This window comes from Gossypium hirsutum, chromosome D08 (assembly GCF_007990345.1).
Source record: "Gossypium hirsutum isolate 1008001.06 chromosome D08, Gossypium_hirsutum_v2.1, whole genome shotgun sequence".
Taxonomy (NCBI): domain Eukaryota; kingdom Viridiplantae; phylum Streptophyta; class Magnoliopsida; order Malvales; family Malvaceae; genus Gossypium; species Gossypium hirsutum.
In genome coordinates, this window is record NC_053444.1 from 60,128,862 (window position 1) to 60,151,979 (window position 23,118).

A 23,118-nucleotide genomic window follows, 5' to 3' on the forward strand; every position below is an offset into this window, starting at 1 on the left:
AAAAATTAAAATATAGATAATAAAAAGAGAAAAACTAAAATTTAACCGCTTAAAAAATTAAAAAAGAACATAATGGCGGGATCTGATACGGACTATATACCTCGGTTTACAAAGTCGGCATAATAACGGATATATTGATAATTCCAGTAAAAAGTTTCTATTGCAGTTTCTTTCTTGATAGAATTCTAATTCTAGTGCAATTAATATGAGCTTGATGTGCTTGAAGATGAAGCAAGATATCTGTGAAAAAGAGATCATCACTTCTAGGGATTTTCCCTCCGCTTATCCCTCCCTACCTTCGTAATCTTCCATCTTCAACAGCTTCGCATCGGATTTGAACTCTCGTACAAAAGCCGAAGGACCTGTTTAATTGCAGGTCTAGCCCGCCCTTCTCTTTGGCTGCACCCTCTCACGATGGACACAACCTTCGACTAGAAAAGAGAAGTCGGTGTTGACATTCTTAACATCCTCCATCCAGGAAACCTTCCGACTCCGACTATGCCGATCAATCGCATGATCGACTCCAACTACAACAACTCTCCGTCGCACACAATTTACTCTGATAGGTTTATCCCCAGCAGATCCGGCTCAAATTTCGCACTTTTCGACATCTCCAATTCTCCCACGTCAGACCAAGGAAAAGAAGACCGTTCTATTGCTTATCAAAGCCTTTAGGCGCCACGCTGTTTGGGCCCGATACGCCGGGTACTCCGGTTTCCCGCAATATTTTCCGGTACAAAACTGAAACTAAACGGTCTTTACATTCGCTTCAACCTTTAGGGTATGACGAGTCGGGCCTTGGCATTAGCCATAGTCCTGTTAAAGCTCCCAGGAAGGTTCCCACCTCACCTTACAAGGTGAGGTCTTTATTCGTTTTATGGTAAACTGGGTTGAAATTAGAAAATTAGTAGGGTCTTTTTAATAAAAAAATTTTGGGTTAACATTTATTCCTATGCTTTTTTTTTTAGGTTTTGGATGCACCTGGATTGGAAGATGATTTCTATTTGAATTTGGTGGACTGGTCACCCAACAATGTCTTGGCTGTGGGGTTGGAAAGTTGTGTTTATTTATGGAATGCTTGTGGTAACAAGGTTACCAAGTTGTGTGATTTGGGGATTCGTGATAGTATTTGTTCAGTTGGTTGGGCTCAATGTGGAACTCACCTTGCTGTTGGAACTAACAATGGCCAAGTTCAGGTTTGGTTATAGGATATTTTTTTCTTGAAAGATTATTCTTGCTCCACTATCGCCTTTGCTTGGAGTCTTCTAACCTCTGTCTATATTTCACTTCCAGTCTTTTGCACATAGGATAATGCAGTGAGTTAATATCTATCACTTTGTTTGTAGATATGGGATGCATCTAACTGCCGCAGGGTAAGAACAATGGAAGGGCATCGATCACGTGTTGGGGTGTTAGCTTGGAGCTCTTCTCTATTATCTTCTGGTAGTCATGACAAGAGCATTCTTCAAAGAGACATACGTGCTCGGGATGATTTTGCCAGTAAGCTTGTTGGACACAAGAATGAGGTGAGACTCTTACTCAGTTTGATTTAGCATGCTCAGCAATATATATATTTTTTGCCCTGACAGTTGTGTATATATGCATTTATACAAATACTATTACAACTGGATATTTGTTATTTTTTCAAACGTTCAGATTTTTCTGACATGCATCTCCTTTTATTTCATAATTGCCACTTCTTTCTCTTGTTTGTCATGAATTCATCGTCCAATGTTTGTCATTAGTTATTTTGGGAATGATAGTGCTACTTTTTTTGTGTTCATTCATTTTTATGTGCTTATTCCCGAACTCTCGAGTCTGAATCTCCGGTGGCTATTTGTAGGTTTGTGGACTGAAGTGGTCTTACGATGACCGTGAACTAGCATCAGGCGGTAATGAGAACAGAGTATGTAATACATGTTCTTTTCCCTGTGTAATTTATTCCTATATATACTTATTATATTGTTCAATTTTTGAACTGATTGAATGGGGAATCTCTCAACCATATGCAGCTTCTTGTTTGGAATCAACATTCAACTCAACCTGTCCTGAAACACTGTGAGCATACCGCTGCTGTAAAAGCAATTGCATGGTCTCCCCATCGGCATGGCCTTCTTGCATCTGGAGGTGGTGCAACTGATCGTTGTATTCGATTCTGGGATACAACCACTAACACACACTTGAGCTGCTTGGACACTGGCTGTCAGGTGATCATTTCCTTTTTGGTCTCTATCATATCGTGCCCCTTTAATTTGTCCTTACACGTGCATGGAATGAGAAAAAACACCGAACAGAGATGCCACTAGTTTATTTTTGTGCCTAAGTGCTTAATACTGGAGTTTACAGTTATAATGTCCATTTTATGCATGACAGATAAGCAATCTTGTGTGGCCTAAGAATGTCAATGAACTTGTCAGTACTCATGGATCTTCCCAGGACCATATAATTGTTTGGAGATACCCTACCATGTCAAAGGTATGCGAAGTTTAAAAATAGTGTATATTTGATAATAGTTGCTCATCATCTACTTTTGTTCCTTTCTAAAATTTTATTGTAATGATGCAGTTGGCTACTCTCACGGGCCACACAACTCGAGTTCTTTATCTCGCAATCTCTCCGGATGGACAGGTAGGTTGCTTTCCCACGCTTCATGGTTACCCTCACCTTCTACTCTATAGTTGAGCTTTATTTGTGCGTACATGGTTTTCCTATGGTGAAATGACTTTTTCTTTTATTTTTTTTCCTTGCAGAAAATAGTTACGGGATCTGGGGATGAGACACTTTGCTTTTGGAGGTTGTTCCCTGCCTCTAAATCTCAGGTAATGGCATACATTTTTGCTCAACAAAGCTGATTTCTATTCAATACTGTTGAATGCTTACTTTTGTTCTGTTTTGTATGCAAACTGTCTGCTAGCCAAAAGTTTATAAAGCAACTAATATATTTGTCGACATGATGTTTTTAAACAGAACACTGATAGCAAAATAGGAGCATCATCTTTTGGACGAACCTCAATTCGTTGACTCTAAATCGTGCTCTGAATTATCAGATTTCATGAAGAGATGGTGGGAGCATTCCTCATGCTCTCTGAATTACCGAACTTGTCAGCCTGAACCAACCCACAAAATGTAGTAAAGTGTAGAAATGTGGAGCAGGTTCAAGAAGTAAATTGTGGCTAGATTATGAATCCCAATATTCTTTATTTTTTGATTAAAAATAGAGAATTTTTTGGTTCAATGATTAAAATAGAGATTTATTGTATAGAGGGAGGTGATATTACTTGTTCTTAGCACGATTCTTTTTGTGATCCATCTTAATAAGAGGTGCACAATTTCCATATTGTTTTTTTATCTAAATAATATAAAAAATTAATTACAAAAATATGATAGGTGATAGATTAATTACAAAAATAATATATTCTTTCACTAACGTGTCAAACAACACCATCTTAAAAAGCATCTTATCATTTGACAAGCTAGAAACACCATCTTAAAAAGCATCTTATCATTTGACATTCATTCTAGCTGAAATTTTTTTAAGGAATGCTTTCAACTAGTTAGACAACATAAAAAGATGAGTATTTTCTTTAAATATTAAAATACTATACGTGTAAGAAAAAATTATTTTTTAAAGTGGTGTTATTTAACACATTGATAGCACTGGATGGGAATTTAAAAAAAATTGAAAAGAAAAAAAGAGTAAGAAAAGAATTGTTTGTGTTATTTGTGTTGAAGTTTTAGGAAAAGATTATGATAAGGCATGATTTTTTTTTGTAATAATAGTTTGTATATTATATGTTTATATTTTATTTTTAATATTTAAGATTATATTATTATATATTTATGTTTATATTTTATTTGTTAGTATTTTGTGTCAACTTGTGAAACCATTTCTAGTTATGTGTGATTGACATTATTGGTTCATTATTATTTTTGTATGTTTGTAATTTATATTTTACTAGATTAGTTATGTTTATATATATATATTAATAAAGATACTTATGTTTTAATGTTATTTTGCATAGAATAGAATATTTCAATTGCAAACAACCGAGTTAAGGTAATTTATTTAGTAACTTTTTGTTTAGTTGGTGATAAATATTATTATGTGGATATTTTATTTAAATAAAACAAAAATAAATTTATTTACGAAAAATGGGTGCTAAATATCATTATGTGGAAACATTATTGTTTTAAAATGATATATTTTGTAACACCCCTTAGCTCGTCAAGAAGATATGACATGTATCAAACAGCTAGATAGATTCCCCAACGGACTAGGGCGTTACAAACGGTTTCAAATCTTTCGAGTTAAGTTAAATCTTTGATAAAACAGTTATGAAGGTTTCCCTTTAAGTTTAAAACTATTATTCTTTCTTTCAATATTGCGTCTTCAAAGAAAATATTAAGAATTATACAAGAGAAGTCTCATTATCCAACCACTGCTTAGCTGAGGCATATGCATATAAAAGATAAGTTCATAAAATACAAATCAAGGGAGTTTGGCGTACCCTTCCATAGTGAGGGGCAATTCTCTTTTTAAGATAGAATAATACAAACGACAAAGATAATTTCAAAAGTTAGATGCAAAACGTATGTATACGTCATCCGCCAAATAGTCATGCATAATACAAAAATAAACAAGTGGTTCACTCGTAATCGCAGATCCGGCGTAGTCCCCTTCAACTGATTCCTCTTCTACTAGAAATACGCTTGAAAAAGGATAAGTAACGGAGTACGTTTAATTAAACTTAGTGAGTTCCAAAAATGGATGCAACAATTTATAGAAATACCGCTATTCAACAAGTATCAATACCCATAAGAAAAACAAACTTATGCGTGAGATTCTATCGTATAGACGCAATACTCAATAATGTTTTCTACAGTTCACTGGCGGGATCATATTGTCAATTTAAATATCACACAGTATATGGGCGTTTACTATTTGCCAACTCATGCGTAACTCTCACAATTATGCAAGCTTACAAATGACTCTTCCTTGTGTCAGCCTCAGACCTATAATTTAGATTTTAGAATCACAATTCAGTCGTATTCATATTCATATCATCCTTGTTAAGTTGAACACATATTCTCCCGCAAGGCTGAGCCGTGATTTATCAATCTGGTTTGTAATATAATTGCCTTACTCGAGGCATTACAAGCAGGTTTCCTTTCTATATTTTCATATATAACAATTTTTCTGGTACTTGGTTCGTGCAATAAGGAGGGTGTTCTTACCTCGAAAATGACCATGCTCACACATACAACGTTGGTTTATTACACACGCATCCAGACACAACACAACGACTCATTTACAGTAGAGACAACTTACCGTACACAACCTACATATCATGGAAATACCATAACCCAAAGGAAGTAAAAAGGAACTCACCAACAAGCTTTAGAATAGAATCTACTCTACTTGTCTTTTGCTTCGATTGCACAAACCTTCACTAGCTTCTTGAGCTAAATAAGAAACAATTATGACTATCAGATCATTTATCTAATTTAATCATACATGCACTAATGCAAAAACGTAAATCCCTTCGACAACAACCTAAAGGCTTTCCAGAAATTACTAGTAAGCTGGTACTTAACAATGGCGTTTTGACTAGCTACTAGAACCTCTTTTGCCTTCTCTGATGAAGATACCTTAAAAATTTATAGAGACTTAGAAAAGGATGCAGAGAAAAAACAAAGGTGAAACATGTTGACTATCGGCATCCATATATAGGCGGGGACAAAGCTTAGTGGGAGAGTCAGAAAATCCCACTATAACCTTTGAAACCCGAGAAAAGACTTGTCTAAAATTTTGAAACCTAATTATCTACCAAACATAACTACTACCACTAATCAACTTAGTGAGTAGTAAAACGTTGCTTTCACACTAAAACAAGTCAACTAAACAAATTATCCAGCTACCAAAACACATCAAACTGTCATCTACAGTACTCTAGTTGAATCCTAATTAGACCTCAACTAAACTCTAATGATACTCACCAAGTCAAGTTTTCACACTAAAACACAGAAAATAAAACTATCGATCTGCGAACTAATAAGTTCACCCTAAAGTATCTAGGGTTGGTGAATTGTCTCCCAAAAGAGTCCACCAAAATGACGAATTCCACCAAATGTTGAATCCACGCAATACGTCACCTAGACACTTAACGGAGAATTTACCAACCTCATCTTTTTTCTACCCTGGCTTATTCAACTATGTGCCAAACAACATATTGATACAGTCTATGTCGGGTGGGCTGTTACATTTTTATTCATTTTTTTTGCATATATCGAAATGATTTTATTGATTAAAGCAACCAATTACACTACCATGATGATTAATGTGTCGGTAAAAAAAATTGTTATTTGCTGTTCACGAGTATTTTATAAATTTGCACGTCATTGTTTTTTTAATTGACATATTTAACTAATATGGTAATTTGTTATGGATAAGGTGAGTACCACATCTTGAGAGTGTGTGTCCATGGTCTGAGCTACCTACTAGACGAACGTATTTTCCCATATTTGGATGCCGCGAGATTTGAAACAGTGGCATTGATTAAGATGTTTAAGCTTAGGGCTGACTTGATATCGACCTTGGTTGAGAGGTGGTGCTCAAAGACCCACACATTTTATTTGCTATATGGGGAGTGCACCATCACCTTAGAATATGTTGCATTGCAACTTAGGCTCCTAGTTGACGAAGCTACAGCCACAGGTTCAAGTAAAGTGATCAAACCTGTGTCACTTTGCTATCAGTTGCTTGGACGATTATCGGGTGATGGTGTTGCTAAATTTACCAATTTAAAATTTTCTTAACTCAAGAAAAATTTCAAAACTTTACTAAGTATTGTCTCTAAGTGGGGGAAGATGTGCACTGTTTGGGTGTATATAACGGAGCTGATAAGGGTACTCACGTCAGACTCATGTAATAATAAAGTCCACTTGGTACTTGTTTATGTTGGCAGACTTTTCAAGTTGCCCATTCGTATAGTTGGAGTTCAACAGTATTAGCAATGTTGTATTGGGAGCTTTGTCGGGCGACAAAGCACGATACACAAGATATAGGTAAAATGACATTTTTGGCATCATTGAGTCACTAACAATATGATTTCCCACTTGTAAATAGGTAAAAAAAATTTAAAACATTGATTAAAATTTTTTTTATGAAAATATTATCTAGCAATTTTGTTTTCTTTTAGATGGTGTACTTGTTCGGGGATTGGAAAGTCAGAAACCCTATTGTATAGACAAATGATTGAGGCATACACTGGAGATGAGGTAAACTTATTTCAAAATAAAATTATAGTCATGTCATTTATTATTTTAGTTATGTTATTTTATTCATGTCATTATAATCATGATATTAATTGTGCAGTTCTTATGGATGTCATATGTTGCAGGTGTAATTCCTTAGTCGGCTTGTCACCATTCATATGTGTGGTGCATTAAAACACCTACCCTAAAATTTTCAACTGTTGAATGGTACAACGGGGACTGGGTTCTGCGACAATTCGGGTGTAAGCAAGATATTTTAGACGTTTTAGTCAACTTTGACAATGTCCACGACATTAATAAGAGAGGAAAAGATGCAAAAAATGTAAAATTTGAGCATCAATAATGGATCATAATGTGGAATGCTTGGTTGGATAGGAGGCCTCAAATGGACTCTTGTGTGGGGGATTTCACGCCCTCGATCCACTACCAATGATGGTATATAGAAAACAGGTTGTCGTATTTGATTGGTGGTTGATGATAGTCCCTGGACACATGCACCGATGAGGAAATCAACAAAGTGTACTGAGTCACTCCCATCCTCACTGAAGACACTCGCCTCTTACTCTTGGGCCCAAACCTATAGCTGTCGAAGATAATGTAAAGGATAATGAGTACTCAGTTCATACACAAACATAATCGCAACATGTGTATGAATTTTCATGTACATGAATATCCAGACTAGTTCTTATCATCTAGAGTTGCGTAGTAACAGTTTTGTGTTAGAGTTCCAAGGCTACTCATATCATACGTAAATGTTTGGTTCCAGTTCTTATTATCAACAATTGGGGTCATCAGTGATAGATGATATGTTTAGCTCTGCACTCTAGTACTTCACACCTACATGTCAAACCTTTAGGACATATGATTTTTCGGGTTACTTTGATACACCCCAAGGTTCGTCAATAGATGATGAAAATGCAGGTTCGAAGGAGGAAAACATTAAGCTCCAAATAGACCGTCACCAACCACCCAGAACTCAACAAGGGCACCATAATGTTTCACCCTACAAGCAACTCCATCTAACCATCAATTTTGATTAATGTAAATTGTTAAGTGATTGTACCCCCTTTTTTTTTCTAGTAAACTTTATTTGAATTTGTATAAGGTTTCATTTGTATAAGGTATTAAAGGAAAAGAGCAAACATCTTAACCAACTAAGCTAAACTAATTAATTGACATATTATAGAAATACTGTTATTATCTTAATTATATTACTTACGTTCTAACGATTTATCGGACCTATTCCATACACGTGTCAAATCAGAAAAAATAATACAACAATTATGTAACAAAAATCCGGTGTTTACTTCAAATAAATAAGGAAAATAATGATTTGAATGTTTCAAAATTCAATTTTAAACCGAAAAAATCAAAATTTAAGCAAAAAAGGATCTTTTTCGAAGAAAACTGCGGCAAACCGCCTTCAGCAGTTTGTCAGCGCGTAGATCTCGAAAATTTATTCGAAATAAAAAAATCGTCTCAATCGGATAACCGAGCCAAAAGTTATGGCCTTTCTAAGTTTTCCAAGCTAAAAAACATAAACTGTTCGTCCATGTCAGCAAATCGTGTCCTCGTAGGAGCGATTTTGTCCACGTAAGCAAAGCGCGCTGGCGTGGACGCGATGTTCTGACACGTCCCTTGACATCGCGCTGACGTGGACGCGATTTCGGAGAAAATGACCCATTCCGGTAAATAATAAAACACCGGGCCCATTTCGATAAATTTAAAAAAAATAGGGCTTTTTTTTGATATTTTGCCCTATATATATACTGATATTGATGTATTTTAACGTATCATTTTAACTTTATTAATATTTTAAATAGGTTTAAATATGACTAAGTCCCTAAGCTTCAGTCCCTCAACTTTTATTTCCTAGAACTTACGCTTATTTTAACACTATTTTAAGAAATATTTTTGGGATAAAAAGTAAGTGTGAAAAAAAAATTGTATGAAACAAATATATTATTTCTTTCTAATAGTTTAAAACCACATTAACAATTTAATTTTAAATTTTAGAATTTTTAATTAGATTTGACTTTTTCTAATATGAAAATATTAAAATTTAAGATGAAAATATTAATATGATATTAAATTATTAAAAAAATGATAAGATAATGTGACATCCATATTGCATGTAATCCTTTCTTTTCCGAATAAAAAAAGCTAAAATTTTTTACTTTTGAAAAGTACTTTTTTCAAGCTCTTAAAACATTTTATTTAATATACTTAGCATTGTTAAACTAAACATTAATCTCTCTATTTATCTGATTTAAAAATTAAAATTCATTTAATAACATCGTTACTAAAATTTTACGATATAATAAAATTTAATTAATAATAATTTTATGAATGAAAAACTTAGGGGTACATTACACAAAATCGTTCATAAAAAAAACAAAATATAAAAGCCAAATATTCATTAAAAAAATTATGGGCACACTTTGACGTGAAGTGTAGCTGGTCCGCTAAAAGCAAGCATATGGATGGTATTTAAACACATCCCCTTGAAAAAGATCTATTACTTGAAGTGAAGTATTTTAAGAAAACTGACTTCTGTATATTTACATCTTGACAACACACATGTTTACTATAAATGAATGGTAAGCAATGATCTTATAATTTTGAAATTAAATATCAAGTTTCCAGATTAGTAGACGTAACCGCTGCAGTTGACTGGGACCCATGATGTTTTTAATTTTGGTGGGGAAGCTCTTGTGACCATTGGATCAAACTCATCGGTGGAAAACAACAGTCACAGTTGTCTGGACATGGATGAGGCAATTCCCAGTTACTTGCCAATATTTCTTGCTTTTTCCCTCCTTGTTGGGACCCAGCTTCCACTAGTGGACCCCAACACTCTACTTTGTTGAATTCCGGAATGTTTGAGTGAAAATAAACCCATACCAATGCTTCCTGTAATTCTGGGTAGTTCTTTAGCAGATTCCCGTCTCCATGGACAAACGCCTTCAGTACCTTTTTTTTTAAAAAAAAATTTCCAGAAGATTAAATAATAAATACAGAGAAATGATAATAAAGAATATCAACAAAAAATGAATGATCAAAAAAGATACCACGGGTAGTTCTTTGCAGAAGATGAAGTATCTAAGTCTAGCACACAAGTCCAAGAGGAAATGGCCTCCGCTTATGTGACAATGGACGTGTAGTGACATTTTTCCCTTCACTTTCTTCCATTCAGCCACTACTTCGTCCCTGTATAATTTGTTCGCCCAACCCTGCAACTGTAATCAAACCCCAAATCCCCTGTTTTTTTTAATTCTAAATAATAATAAAAAGAACTTAAAGAAATGGGTTATGATGCTATAAAAAGATTTACCTGAGAGTTGTTAATGGTTTGTGAGATCGCTAAGGTAAGTTTCGATGTTATATCACTATGTGTAAGTGTATAAGTTCTGGGAAGCTTCCCTGGGTGCTTCTTCTCATCCACTCCTAAAAACAGAACTTTTAGCTTTGATGCCTCGAATATAGCTGGCCCAAACAACCTTGCTACCTGTTTCAATCCATTCCAACACGTCAAACCAATATATAATCTCCCAAGTCCCCCCCCCCCCAAAAAAAAGGAAAGATTACAGGAACAATAGGTAGATTCTTCTTCTTGGATCTTCTTCTAGACTTGTTTTGTTCAAAGACTGAAGGTCTTGGCTTTGTAGGCAGAATCGGAGCAAAACTCAAAGTTCCCATGTTAATCTTGAATCTCCAACTTTGATGGAGAGAAGCAGCACCCCCCAACCAAGAAAAACTATTCAACAATGAAATACTACTAAACGGCTAAACCCCAAAACAGTAAACCAAGATAAGTAGGTACTAGATAGAGTATTATTAGCCAAAAAGAAAGAGAGGAACAAAGAAAAAAGGAGAGTGAGACTTGGAAACTTTGGCAACTTTTGTTTGCTTTCAGCTTTTGATTTTGCTTGTCTGGTAAGCCAACTTGAAGATCCCATTGATTGGAATTGCGTTTGGGGAAGGGTTTTGAGATTAAATATTATGTTCATTTTTCAATTAAAAAAAAACAAACACATGAATAATATAATCAAATTGTAGTCAGTTGGCGACAAATTAAAAAAAACGACCAAAGAGTTGTTTGACAATGACACATGAATTGGTTTGTGTAACGTGTTGAGTGCGGGTGTCACACCCTCGTTAAAAGATGTTATTAGTGACACTTATTTCATTAGTTTAATATTTGGCATTTGAGAGCTACCATATTTCAATTGTCGTGTAAGGTTAGCTGGAAAATGTGATTTTGGGGGTCTCATTATTATTATTATAGTTTTTATTTGTCGTATAAAATTAATATAAATTATTTACTTTAATATATATAAACTATAAGTTTTTCAAATGTCATTATAATATATAATAAAAAATAAGTAATTAAATAATTAACGTGAGTATATGGAATATTTAAATTTTAGCCTAAAAATATAACGATGGCATATATTTAAGAGAACGGAGCAATTCTTATATTCTAAATTAAATTGCATTTTAGTTTTCCCACCAAAAATAATAAGCACAACTTGATTAGGTGGGTAAGTGAAGAGATAAAGAGAAAGGAGTGGCTAAGTGGAAGAAAAATAAATTTTAAAGGTATTTGATTAGAAAAGAAAGAAAATATGAGGGATAATCATTTTTTATCTAATGTATTAAAATTAATTCTTCCAAATTGAAAAGATAAGAGGAGAGAAAATGATAGAGATGCATCTGTTAGTTAAAAATTATACATTTTTTAAATGTTTTATTTTTTTTCTTTTTTTCAACTCTACCAAGTAATGAATGAAAAGAAAATTACATGTTCTTTCCATTTTTTCATCTTTCCTACCAAACACACTTACGGAAAAAAATATATGTTTTTCATCTTTTTAGTTTTCTATTCTTCCAATTTTTTATCTTTTCACTCTCCCAAGCAAAGCCTAAATGGAGATAAATAATTCCTCATTAAAATTGTGTTATTCAATACTCTTGATGTATAGGTAAGTTACCCATTTTTTAATAAAAAGATAAATATGCAGTCTAAAATATAATATAGGGATTGTTATGAAAATTTTATCAAAAACACTGTCCTTCTTCTTTGTACTAGTGTAGGCCATTTCGCAGTGAATTCGGTTAATGCGCATAGTTCTAATAATAAATTTGTACAATCAATTTCTTTTCTTACACAGATTAAAATTCAGGTTTATATCAATCATATTGACTTGTTTCGTACAATTTTGATATCAACATTATGCATAGTTGGTTTGTGAATATTTTATATTTCATATTTATTTAATATTTAATAATTTTTTCATATACATATATTAAAAAGAATAAACCGATACCAGTATCCACCAATTTCAATAAAAAACCAAACATCCACTTATGCGGTACTGCCTTGTTTTATATCGAAGAGATCAAATAAAAGTGTGTACCATTTTCTCCACGTTGTTCATATTCGTTTTTATAAAAAGAATAAAAAACCTCCATCACGAAATAAAAACATTTAAAAAAAACAGAAAAGAAAAGAGAATATCCATATATTTATTGTGTGGATGGCCCAAATCTCGACTGTTATTTGTTACGTAGTCAGACCAGAAGCTGGGCTTCAAATAGCCGTGAAAAGGACCTTAGTTTGGCTGAGGTCTGAGGCTTGATGGAGTAGTGCCGCAAACCGTCTAACGCAAAGCTTAAAAGAAAAATCATTCTATTTAGATTGTTTATTTTACTAAAAATGATTTGGTAAATTTTTAAAAATAAATTTTCAAAGCAGTTTTAAGTAAGACATATAATATGAATTGTATGAGATTAAGGGTGTTTGTTTTATTGGTGTGTGCAAATTGTTTTAATAATTTAGTTTATAACTAAGTTTTCTGGAAAAATTTTTAGTAGAAAAAAATATCAATTTAATACATAAAAGTAAAGTTATAATTGTGGCAATGAATTACGCCTTGAAGACGTAAAAGGTGGCCGGCGTAGTGTAAGTAATGAAGGGTATAAATATAGGTGCCTAGATTAAAAGATTACCACGTAAATAAACTGCTTCACATATTTATAAAGATATGTCAACATTTGGTGAGAAGCCAAGTCCTGAAAACAATGACTGGTTGCTGGCTCTGCCTTTGAGAGGTCCATCACCAAAATTCATATCCCATTTGGTTATTATGTGATTTATTGGTTTGGTTAGCAGGGTGGAAAGGCCGAATCAAAGACGAAAACCCAAGCTTTATTCGGGATAATGGGTCTTCAAAGTCAAAAACCAACCAACATCAGCTACCGAAATAAGAAAGCTGGAAATGGTAAATTCCCCTTTCAACTAAATTATTATTTATCACATAATTACATAATTTAATTTTATTTTTTTAAAAAACAATCTAGTTATTTTTTTTTACAAAGCTTAGTACTAACTATAATCTTACCTCAAAGAATAAATGCGCTTGAATGTGTTTGAACTCATATTTTTTTGTATTGACAATAATATCAATACCAACCAAATTAAAACTTTATCTATAACAGTAATCTAATTTTAAATTGTCTCATAATAATATTTAGAGTGCGTTTAGTATTGCTTCTAAAAAATATTTTTGGGATAAAAAATATTACTAAACAAGATATTTTTAAGCTTTTTAAAAATACTTTTAAAATAAAAAAAACCTTACAAAATTGCTTTTTTAACTACAACTAAAAACATAAAATTTTAAATTTTACTCAAAAATACTTTTTTATCTCGTAAGCACCCTGGGATAGGATGTGGCCTCAAAATCGTAAAAAGAAAAAAAAAACTAAACCTAATTATGTGGCTAATGTTAACCGTTACTAGTTTGACCATTTTTCCTTTTCTTGGTTGCTAAGGTATATACATTACATGAACTTGAAACGCATTATTCCATATATAAATAAATAAATCAAATTCTCAAAGTCAACACCTATAACATGTTACATGATTGACATGAAATTCGAAACTTACTCATGGAATTTTTTTCTCCAAAATCATTTTTCAACCTAATAAAATTTTTTTAAGTATAGGTAAAAAATTTGAGTTTGAACAAATATCTCCCTTGGTTACTTTTGTATAAAAATAAATGGAATTCTCATTTTTCTTTGTATTTTCATTCTAGACACTGATAAAAAATATTTATGAGTTTAAAATGCTATTAAATATTTTTTGTTTACTTTTAGTATATCATGAATATATTTCGTAACCTCCTAAATCATCTTATACAATTTTGTTAGATTACTTGTAAGAAAGTGAACAATAATTTGATATTTAATAGATAAAAAAAAGTATATGAGATTTTTTTTTATAATATGCATGTTCGGGGTTTATTGCTACCTTAACTAATAATATTATTTTAAAGTTTAAACTTATATTTTTTTTGGGTGTGCAATGTACATTATTGTTAAATCCAACCACTTGATGAGATTTTAATTAAGTAGTAAAATTAATATCCAAATTAAAAAGAAAAAAGAAAAAAGAAAATGAAAACATTGGTTTTGCCCGTCAAAATTAAAAGAACCTTATAATGGTTCACTTTCTTTCCGTTGAATCGCCTTGCTTTTTGTGATTGTCACTACATAGGGCATTAAGCCTATAAAATACTCTTAGAAAGAGAAACTGGTGTAAATAAACACTTTATATTTTTCGTTCTTGTTTCATCCAGTAGTAAATATTTCTCCGTGATCAAATTGTTTCAAACCAGAAGTAAAAAGAAAAAAGGAAAAATGGCCGCAGCTGCTACACCTCCTCCTGTTGCTGCTGATGCTTCCTCTTCTTCTTCACCTTTGACTTTGGCTTCTTCGGCATGTGAATCGAAGGAAGTAGCAGTGAACGAAGGACAGAATCAGGAACAACAAAAGCAAGACGGAATTAAAGAGTGCTTGCACAAGACTAAGCCAATCCAGTTCTTAGGTCGTACTACGCCTATTATTCTCCAAAACGACAATGGACCTTGCCCCCTCCTTGCCATCTGTAAGTCCTTTTTCTTTCCATTTCTAGGGTTTTAGATTTTGATTGTTTTCTAATTGTATTGCTTAGGTGATTCGGATTGGAATTTCTTTAGATTTTTTTTTTAGTTTAATCTTTGGTTGACTTCTTAGGTTTGTAGTTTTAGTGAAAAGGAAGTTGGAGAATTTCGATTTGCGTATTGATTGTTGCCGGAGCGATTTATTATCGATCTTTTTGATCATTTGGAATGTTCTGATTATCTTTTAATAATTTACTGTTCCTCCTGCTGTTTGTGGAAGACCTTAGACCGTGAATTGAAGTAGAAAAAGGAAGATTTTGGAAATGACATTTTCTGTCTGGAAATTGGATTTGAAACATGATCAAAAGTCTAATTGCACTATATTGTTAATTTTATGCAAATTACAGTTGGAGGTAATTAAGTTTTGAAAATGAACACTTGTTGGGGGCTGTGACAGGTAATATTCTCCTTTTAAGGAACAATTTGAGCCTGAGTGCTGATATAGCTGAAGTTTCACAGGAGAAATTGCTTTCACTGGTAGCTGACCGCCTGATTGATTCTAACAGTAATGTCAATGTAATTTCTTTCCTTTATTATGCTCAGCTCATCTGCTTGTTGCTGCTACAGTAGGATGATACTTATAAATCCTTTTGGCATATAGAATAAAGATGCAGGGTATGTAGAAAACCAACAGCAGAATATTGCAGATGCTATTGATTTACTTCCGCGCCTTGCTACAGGGATTGATGTGAATATTAAATTCAGGAGGTTAGTCTTTTCATCTCTCTCTCTCTCATTTTTTTCTATAAATGGCCTCTTTCTTCAGTTCTTATTGAATTATGTGTACAACTGGCAGAATAGATGACTTTGAGTTCACTCCAGAGTGTGCCATATTTGATCTGCTTGATATTCCCCTTTATCATGGTTGGATAGTTGATCCCCAGGTATGCTTAGTGCATAGCAAGTATTCTCAAGCTAATAAGAATCGTGTATTCCAAAAGAAAGAATTGCATTTATATGTTGTTACTGCCTTTGTTGATTATATAACTGTCGTCTGCATCCACATCATTTCAGATCAATAATCCTGCCATGCTCCTCATGTTACTCAAGGAAGCTTGTTATGTGCCTAGTACATAGGTTAAATAAGATTCTCAGTATTCTTGGTCCCCATGAATACTGCCAACAGACTAAAATCTTCCCTTTCTGACCGATTATATGCCTTTTGGGTATTTCACTTCATTATAGTATGAACTATTATTTTACTATTTGTAATAACGGCGCTTTAATGGCTTTAGATATAGCAGCTGTAAATATGATTGTGTAGAAAACTGCAGCTGGACAAAGGAGCATTTGCTAGTGCACCATAAAGCATATTGAATTCTGTTATTCTATCTAATTTTCCAAGCTGGGGCACCAACTGTTGAAAAAATATGCCAAAGAATGTATAGTTTCTTGTATGATCTTGACTATGGCTCTGTTGTATGGTCAACGGTGCATAACAGCCATATTTTTAACGATCAAGACAAATATGAGTAACCCTTGTACACAAAATCATGTTTTCAATTGTCCCAGCAGCTTACCTCCAGATGAATGAGCTAGGTAGTTGGGCTCTTGTGGGATTGATGGACTGATTTGTACTTCATTGTTAACAAGGGTTCATGTAGGTTTTATGACCACAAACCATTTCAAGTTGGGTCTGTAGCTTGTTTGGCTAGACATTTGTGTTATGGTTCAAGTTACATTAGACATTAAATTTTTTTGTCTATCAAATCTCTAATGTTTGAGATGGATTAAGTCCCGTTATGGATATGTTACATGCATTGCTTTATGGGTTTTCTGATTATGCATGCTTGTATGTTCATTTATAATCAGATTGTATTGCTTGCTTTTCTAGATTATTATATTTTTTTTTTCTTTTCGTATTATACATCTCATTTCTTATAGCCATTTATATCACTGTTCTGTTATGTTCTGAGACGTCCATCCTGCTTAGACCTAGCTTACAAGGTTTGGACCTGCACATCTTGATTTTTGATTAATCGCACATTATGTAGTACAAATTATTTGGTCTAGTATTTGATGGTTTATTGTCATGGTACACATGTGCCAGGACTATGAAACTGCTAGTGCCATTGGGTCAAAATCCTATAATGCTATTATGGGGGAGCTTGTCGCATTGGAAACTCGAAATATGGAGATTTCACGCAAAAACAACTCTGAAGATTGTGTGGATTTTGCTGCTGCAACAACTGCCACTTTAGGAGTTCCCTCTCCCTGCCTGTCAAAAACGAGATCTTTTGATGATTCTCCTCGTTCTGTTTCTGACCAGCAAAGCTTAAGAAAAGGGGATCTTGAGGAGGAAGCAGAGCTAATGATAGCCTTGAAATTATCAGAGGCTGAATTGCCAACCTCAAATGGTGATCCTGGCAGTTTAGATATAAGATCGTGTTCAAACAACCCTGTTTCTGTAGATTCTGTAGATAAACAAGAGGGGGACGGAAGTGCTGAACATCAGAACTTGCACCAGCATGAACCATCCTTTTCAGATAATTGTATTTCCTTGAGCAATAATAGTGTTGGTAAGACATGTTTTCAGACCGTCTCAAAAGAAGAGTTGCTAAAGACTGATGGTATTAATCAGGATCAGTCATTTTATGTTAAATCTGGGGATATTACCCTTTCTAATGATGTGGTCGAGGAGAAAAATGTTGAAACAATGGTTGTTAAGGGGAGTAGTGCTGATGAATTGCTCCAGATTGAAAATGCAGTTACTATTTCTCTTGCAAAAAATACTGCTTCTGCAGATGGAAAAAATACTGAAATTTCACAAGGGGGTGGAAATATTGAGATACAATCCACATCTGCAACTGATGCTCTTGACATTCCAGATAATGTGAATGGTTGTGACACGACTGAAGAATCATCCGTGTCTTTACAGAATGCTGGTTCAGATTCATCTAGTGGCAGAATACATCATTTAGATGTGCCTGAAGTGTTCACTTCTAGTCTTGATGGAAGTGAACCGATATATGAAGGTGAGGACTGCATATTAGATTCAATAACAACAACATATCAAGACCGGGAGCCTATATATGAAGGTGAGGTAGTTCTTGCAAAACAAGCTGGCAAAACATCTGTGGAGGACTCCGATATGAGGTCTAAAGATGAAATCACTCTGCAGCAAGGTTAGTAGGTGCACCTTATAAAAAATGTAAATCTAAAATGTGGTTATCTTTCTTTTATCAATTTTAGCTTCTTTCTTTGTTGTGTTTGCTATTTACCTTTTGCTGGTTGCTTGTTGCTTACTTAAAAATTTGATATAAGGGAAAACTAATGTATTCGCTTGTTCATTTCAGTTTTTTTAAATTGTTAAAAGTCCTTTTTTATCCAAATGGACTTTTCTGTTTAGATATTTTCATGTGTTTTATGTGAGATGACCTAGTATTTATTTTCTTAATGCTATACAGGGGAGTTGATTGGAAACTTCTTGAAGAACAATGCCAGTCAGTTGACCTTTTATGGGTATGTTGAGTAGCTTTTTATCGGTTTTTAAAGATCTTATTTACTTTTGAGTACATCATTATTTTTTTATGGCATGAGGAAGCTTGCCATTCAGTGACTATTAATATATTTTGCAGGCTTTTTTGCTTACAAGATGGTCTTAAAGAACGAGAGCTTTGTGTTTTCTTTCGTAATAATCATTTCAGCACCATGTTTAAGGTTAGGAGCTGGAGTGACTTTTTCTGTGACTTATTGCTTATAGCTGTCTATGAATTGCTAATTATGCTTGTAACTCTTGAACAAATTTACTAAATTAATAGGCCAATTTTTCTATCAGTTTCTTTATTGCTCTATTTTAATTATTTCTTGGTTTGATGAAACTCATGCAGTATGACGGTGAACTTTATCTTTTAGCTACTGACCAAGGCTATCTAAATCAGCCTGATTTGGTGTGGGAGAAACTAAATGAGGTAAAATTATTACCTTGAGACCTTAACCAAGAATCATTTCTTTGAGTTTTGGGTGTCATTTATGTTGTACTCAAACTTGGTAAAGTTGGAATGTTTATACGGTTGCTTATTTGAAGGCTCAAAGTATATTGTTTTTCTTGAAGTTTGTCATGATGTTTAACTGGTCTTTTTTGCTTTAGCATTATAAAGTAATGGAAAACATAATAAATAAGCGAGAACAAAAATCTTTGCCCGCCAGTGGTTTTAGTCTTTGGAAAGGAAGTTCTAGCTATAGCTATGGTCTGTGGATTTTCCTATTTGTTGACTGTAACGACTATAATATGAACAGAGGGAAGAATATTACCCCTGAATTTACATATTGTGCTTTGAGAAAAAACTAGATCTTTCTCCATGCTGTGCGGTAAACAAAGTTCATATGTAAACAACTATGCCTAAGTGACAAGAAATAGAAAACTGCTTTTCAGATATAGATTTTTCCTTCTTTATACATACTCCACAGTACTAATACCTTTAAATGGTCTTCATTTGATGATGCATTTTCTCCGTTCTTTTATATTTTTTGCCCTTTTCAACTTCCTAATATGATAAAAAAAACTTTTGAATTTTTTTTGCTAAATATATTAAAATTTTAAATTCGTACCTTCTTACTGTTGTTAATCTATTTCATTTCTGTTCTTGTTTCTTTTGAGTTTGGTATCCAAAACTTTACCCGTGCTTTCAGGTCAATGGAGACACACTATTTATGACTGGCAACTTCAAAGAATTCAAGATGGATAGTCATACCAATGGTGCTTGGGATCAACAAAATGCTATGGCTAGTACGGCTGTATGTATTTCCCTTTGGCAAGAGTATTATGAATGTCGATTTAATGACTTTAATGAAACTTACATAAGAATTACCTTCTGCAGGACTATATTGCCCGCATTGATAATGCAGCACAAGGTGGATTGGATATAACGTAATTATACTAACTTTTGGTTATGTGTATTTACATTATTTTCTTCTTCAATTATTTCTCTTGATGCCAGTACTTTCTAATTAGCCTCAGTGATTAATCTTTTTTACATATTGGAAGTCATTCTTTTGTGGATATTAGACGTTTGATAATATTTCTGAAATGTTGTATCCCGTGTTTATCATCTGGAAAGCCAGTTGTGTTAAAATATCTTTTTTAATATTTCTTGCATGAATTAAAATTTTCTATAAACATGTTTAGTGGTTATTGATTCTACGATGATATCACCACAGCTCAGATTTACAGCTCGCAATAGCTTTACAACAACAGGAGTTTGAACAACAGCCACAGCGTCAGAATGTGCAGCAACCTCCGGTTGTTGGTGGTTCAAGATTAGTAACAGGTCCCCAGGTATCTTATTCCCTCTTCCTTCTAGATATCATGAAAAAAGTATCATATTAGTGTCTGATCTCCAATTCCTGGCCCTTGCATCTGGAATGTTTGCATTGATTTGTGGTGTGATGAGCTTTCTTTTCTCAAACTCAGCTGGACTGACCTGGGCCTGTAAGGCTTTGCTTAGCGTTAAGGATAGGAAAGTGTTTATGAATTTTAATAGTTTTTTTGGGGTACAAGAATTTTCCATCCTCACTTTTTTCCAACTTTTATGCAAGGCAAAGCGTAACTGACATGAAAATTATTGTTGTATAATAATATTATTTGTTCAGAAAGTAAACTGTTTTGATGGAAGAGATATGCCTATAGTAAGTATATCTGAAAGAGTTGAATATAATTGGGACTAAATTGGGCTTTCCGTTAGTACCCTAAATGCTAGTCTGACTTGTATATAATCTAAACAGTTGCCTGAAAGATGGAGAGTAGATGGTATGACTTTAATAGGCTTGTTATGACTTATAGGATGTGTTTAACAACTATTATTAATTAATCCTTTACTATTATTATGCACTTCTACATTAGATAGAGCGACTTCAATTCATAGATCAACTTTGTTTATGGAACATTAAATTCTGAATAAAAGAAGTGGCGTCTTGCAGGTGCCAAGAAACAGCGGAAGGAGCCCGTCATCTTCAATGCCAAGGCAAGATGCAAAATCAAAAGAAAAGTGTATTGTGATGTGAGGTTGGTTGGTTTTTAAAGCATCATTCAGGAAGAGTCTTGGAACTGTAAATAATGATATGTGTCTTGTGGTTCAATTGGTATTTCGACACTACTAATAAAACCCTTGATTAACCGCATACATACTGTGATTTTAGATGAGGGAAGTAATTTACTGTAAAAAGTGGGGAAGTACAGGGGGCAAAATTATATCATCAGTCCACGGCTGCATCATATATAGATGATTGATAAATCAAATGGAAGTTGGGTGGTCCCAATTACAAGGAAGGCAGGTTGAGCATGGTTATTGGTATTTATGTGATTGGAATAGGTGTGTGTGGAAACAGGAGAAGCCCTGGGGAACAATAAATTGAGATGAGGGATTTGGGACAGGGTGGGGGAGTGATGGTGATGTAGCGTAAAACAAATTGACAGACAGCATTTGGGATTTAAGTTTTGAAAGAAAAGAGTGGGATGGATGGGATGATGGTGATATATAAATGCAGGTGTAGGGTGGTTTGATCTCTTTCTCTCTCTGTGCCTCTGGTCAAAACTCGATTTTCATCTTCCAACTGGTCAAACATCAATTGGCTTGTTGTAGTGTCAGGGCCGACCATTGGTTTTGGGCCTTATCTTCTTAAAATTGACTTATCACTGGACGCCATGAGTGACAACAATATATACATATCATAAGAGAATGTTCAATTTATATTTTTCTAATTTTATATATTACTATTTATATTTTGAGAAATTATCGTGGCGTTTCTTAAAATTTACAAGTAAATTAAAAGCAAAAATGGTGCAACTTCATTTTAATATTTGAATTAGAGTATAAAAACGTTTGAATTCATGTTGTTTTGCATTGAAAATAATTTGGATTTCAAGAAATAATATTTTTATATTTATTACATCATTGTTGTTTGCGGAGTTTCTAGTTCTATTTATCACTACATAATGTAGCTCTCATTGTATATGTATAATTTAAAGAAACATTATTTTATGTATTTAATGCTTGAGATTTTTAGATCAAACAAATAATTAGATATTTTAAATATATTTAAAATTTGATATTGCACAATGATTGGATTAAACCAAAGTGCACTATATTCTAAACAAAATACGGGTAAATTGCTTTTGTTTTTTTTTTTAACTTTTATTTTTATTTATTTTTTTAAAATAGGTTTTATTATTTTTAAAATTGAAACAAATTTGGTGAATACAAATAAAAGTTTACCATTTATGATGAAAATGCCTTTCGTACTTGTGTTTCTAACTTGAGAAACAAATTTGAAAAACAATTGGTAGTTGGATCAAATTTTGTTGAAATGTCGGTTCCATAATTATAAAATAAATCTATAAATTTGAAAATAGAAAAAAGTAAACATAAATTTATTTTATAAATTATAACAATAAAATTAAATATTTAAATTCAGTTTAAACAATTTTTAATGGAACAAGTTTTTATATGTTTAGTCTTGCCTGATTTTGGGATACTATTTGGACTATTAATTTTTAGTTCAATTGATTGATCTAGTTCGTTTATGATAAATCATGAATCAAAGTAAATTCTTTAATTAAGTTTAAAGTTCAAACACTTGTTTTAAAAGTTTTTTATTTTTACAAAACATTTTTAGTGAAAATAGTATTTTTTATTTTTCATATATTTTCATTTTCATTTAGGAAAAATCATTTTTAAAGTTTTCAACCAAATGTTTGTTTTAGTATTTTATTAATTATCAAATGTTTTTTCCGAGGCCAACCCTTTGAAGATTTCTCTGAAAAGAATCGGGCGTGTTTTTATTCTTGAGGGACAGCTTGATTGTACGTAGGTGTATGACCATCCACCAAGATGCG

The 23,118-nt window shown here is 33.2% G+C and overlaps 2 protein-coding genes and 1 pseudogene across 2 annotated transcripts; 2 read left to right on the plus strand and 1 right to left on the minus strand.

The window, feature by feature from the left end:
- Positions 1-6: 6 nt before the first annotated feature.
- Positions 7-3,335, plus strand: LOC107930022 (protein FIZZY-RELATED 2-like; annotated as a pseudogene).
- A 6,340-nt stretch (positions 3,336-9,675) lies between these two features.
- On the minus strand, positions 9,676-11,289 carry LOC107929996 (protein STAY-GREEN homolog, chloroplastic). Its single transcript, XM_016861551.2, has 4 exons — positions 10,864-11,289; positions 10,610-10,783; positions 10,347-10,514; positions 9,676-10,248 (listed from the first exon to the last, which is right to left on the minus strand). The coding sequence occupies exons 1-4, from the start codon at positions 10,972-10,974 to the stop codon at positions 9,967-9,969; spliced, it is 735 nt and encodes a 244-aa protein (XP_016717040.1). The 5' UTR covers positions 10,975-11,289; the 3' UTR covers positions 9,676-9,966.
- Positions 11,290-14,814: 3,525 nt separating this feature from the next.
- Positions 14,815-21,404, plus strand: LOC107930061 (ubiquitin carboxyl-terminal hydrolase MINDY-1). Its single transcript, XM_016861620.2, has 12 exons — positions 14,815-15,229; positions 15,682-15,800; positions 15,886-15,992; positions 16,081-16,168; positions 17,335-18,409; positions 18,692-18,746; positions 18,863-18,944; positions 19,115-19,195; positions 19,917-20,021; positions 20,105-20,154; positions 20,445-20,562; positions 21,204-21,404. Exons 1-12 carry the CDS (start codon positions 14,983-14,985, stop codon positions 21,285-21,287), a joined length of 2,211 nt encoding a protein of 736 aa, XP_016717109.1. The 5' UTR covers positions 14,815-14,982; the 3' UTR covers positions 21,288-21,404.
- The last annotated feature ends 1,714 nt before the right edge of the window (positions 21,405-23,118 follow it).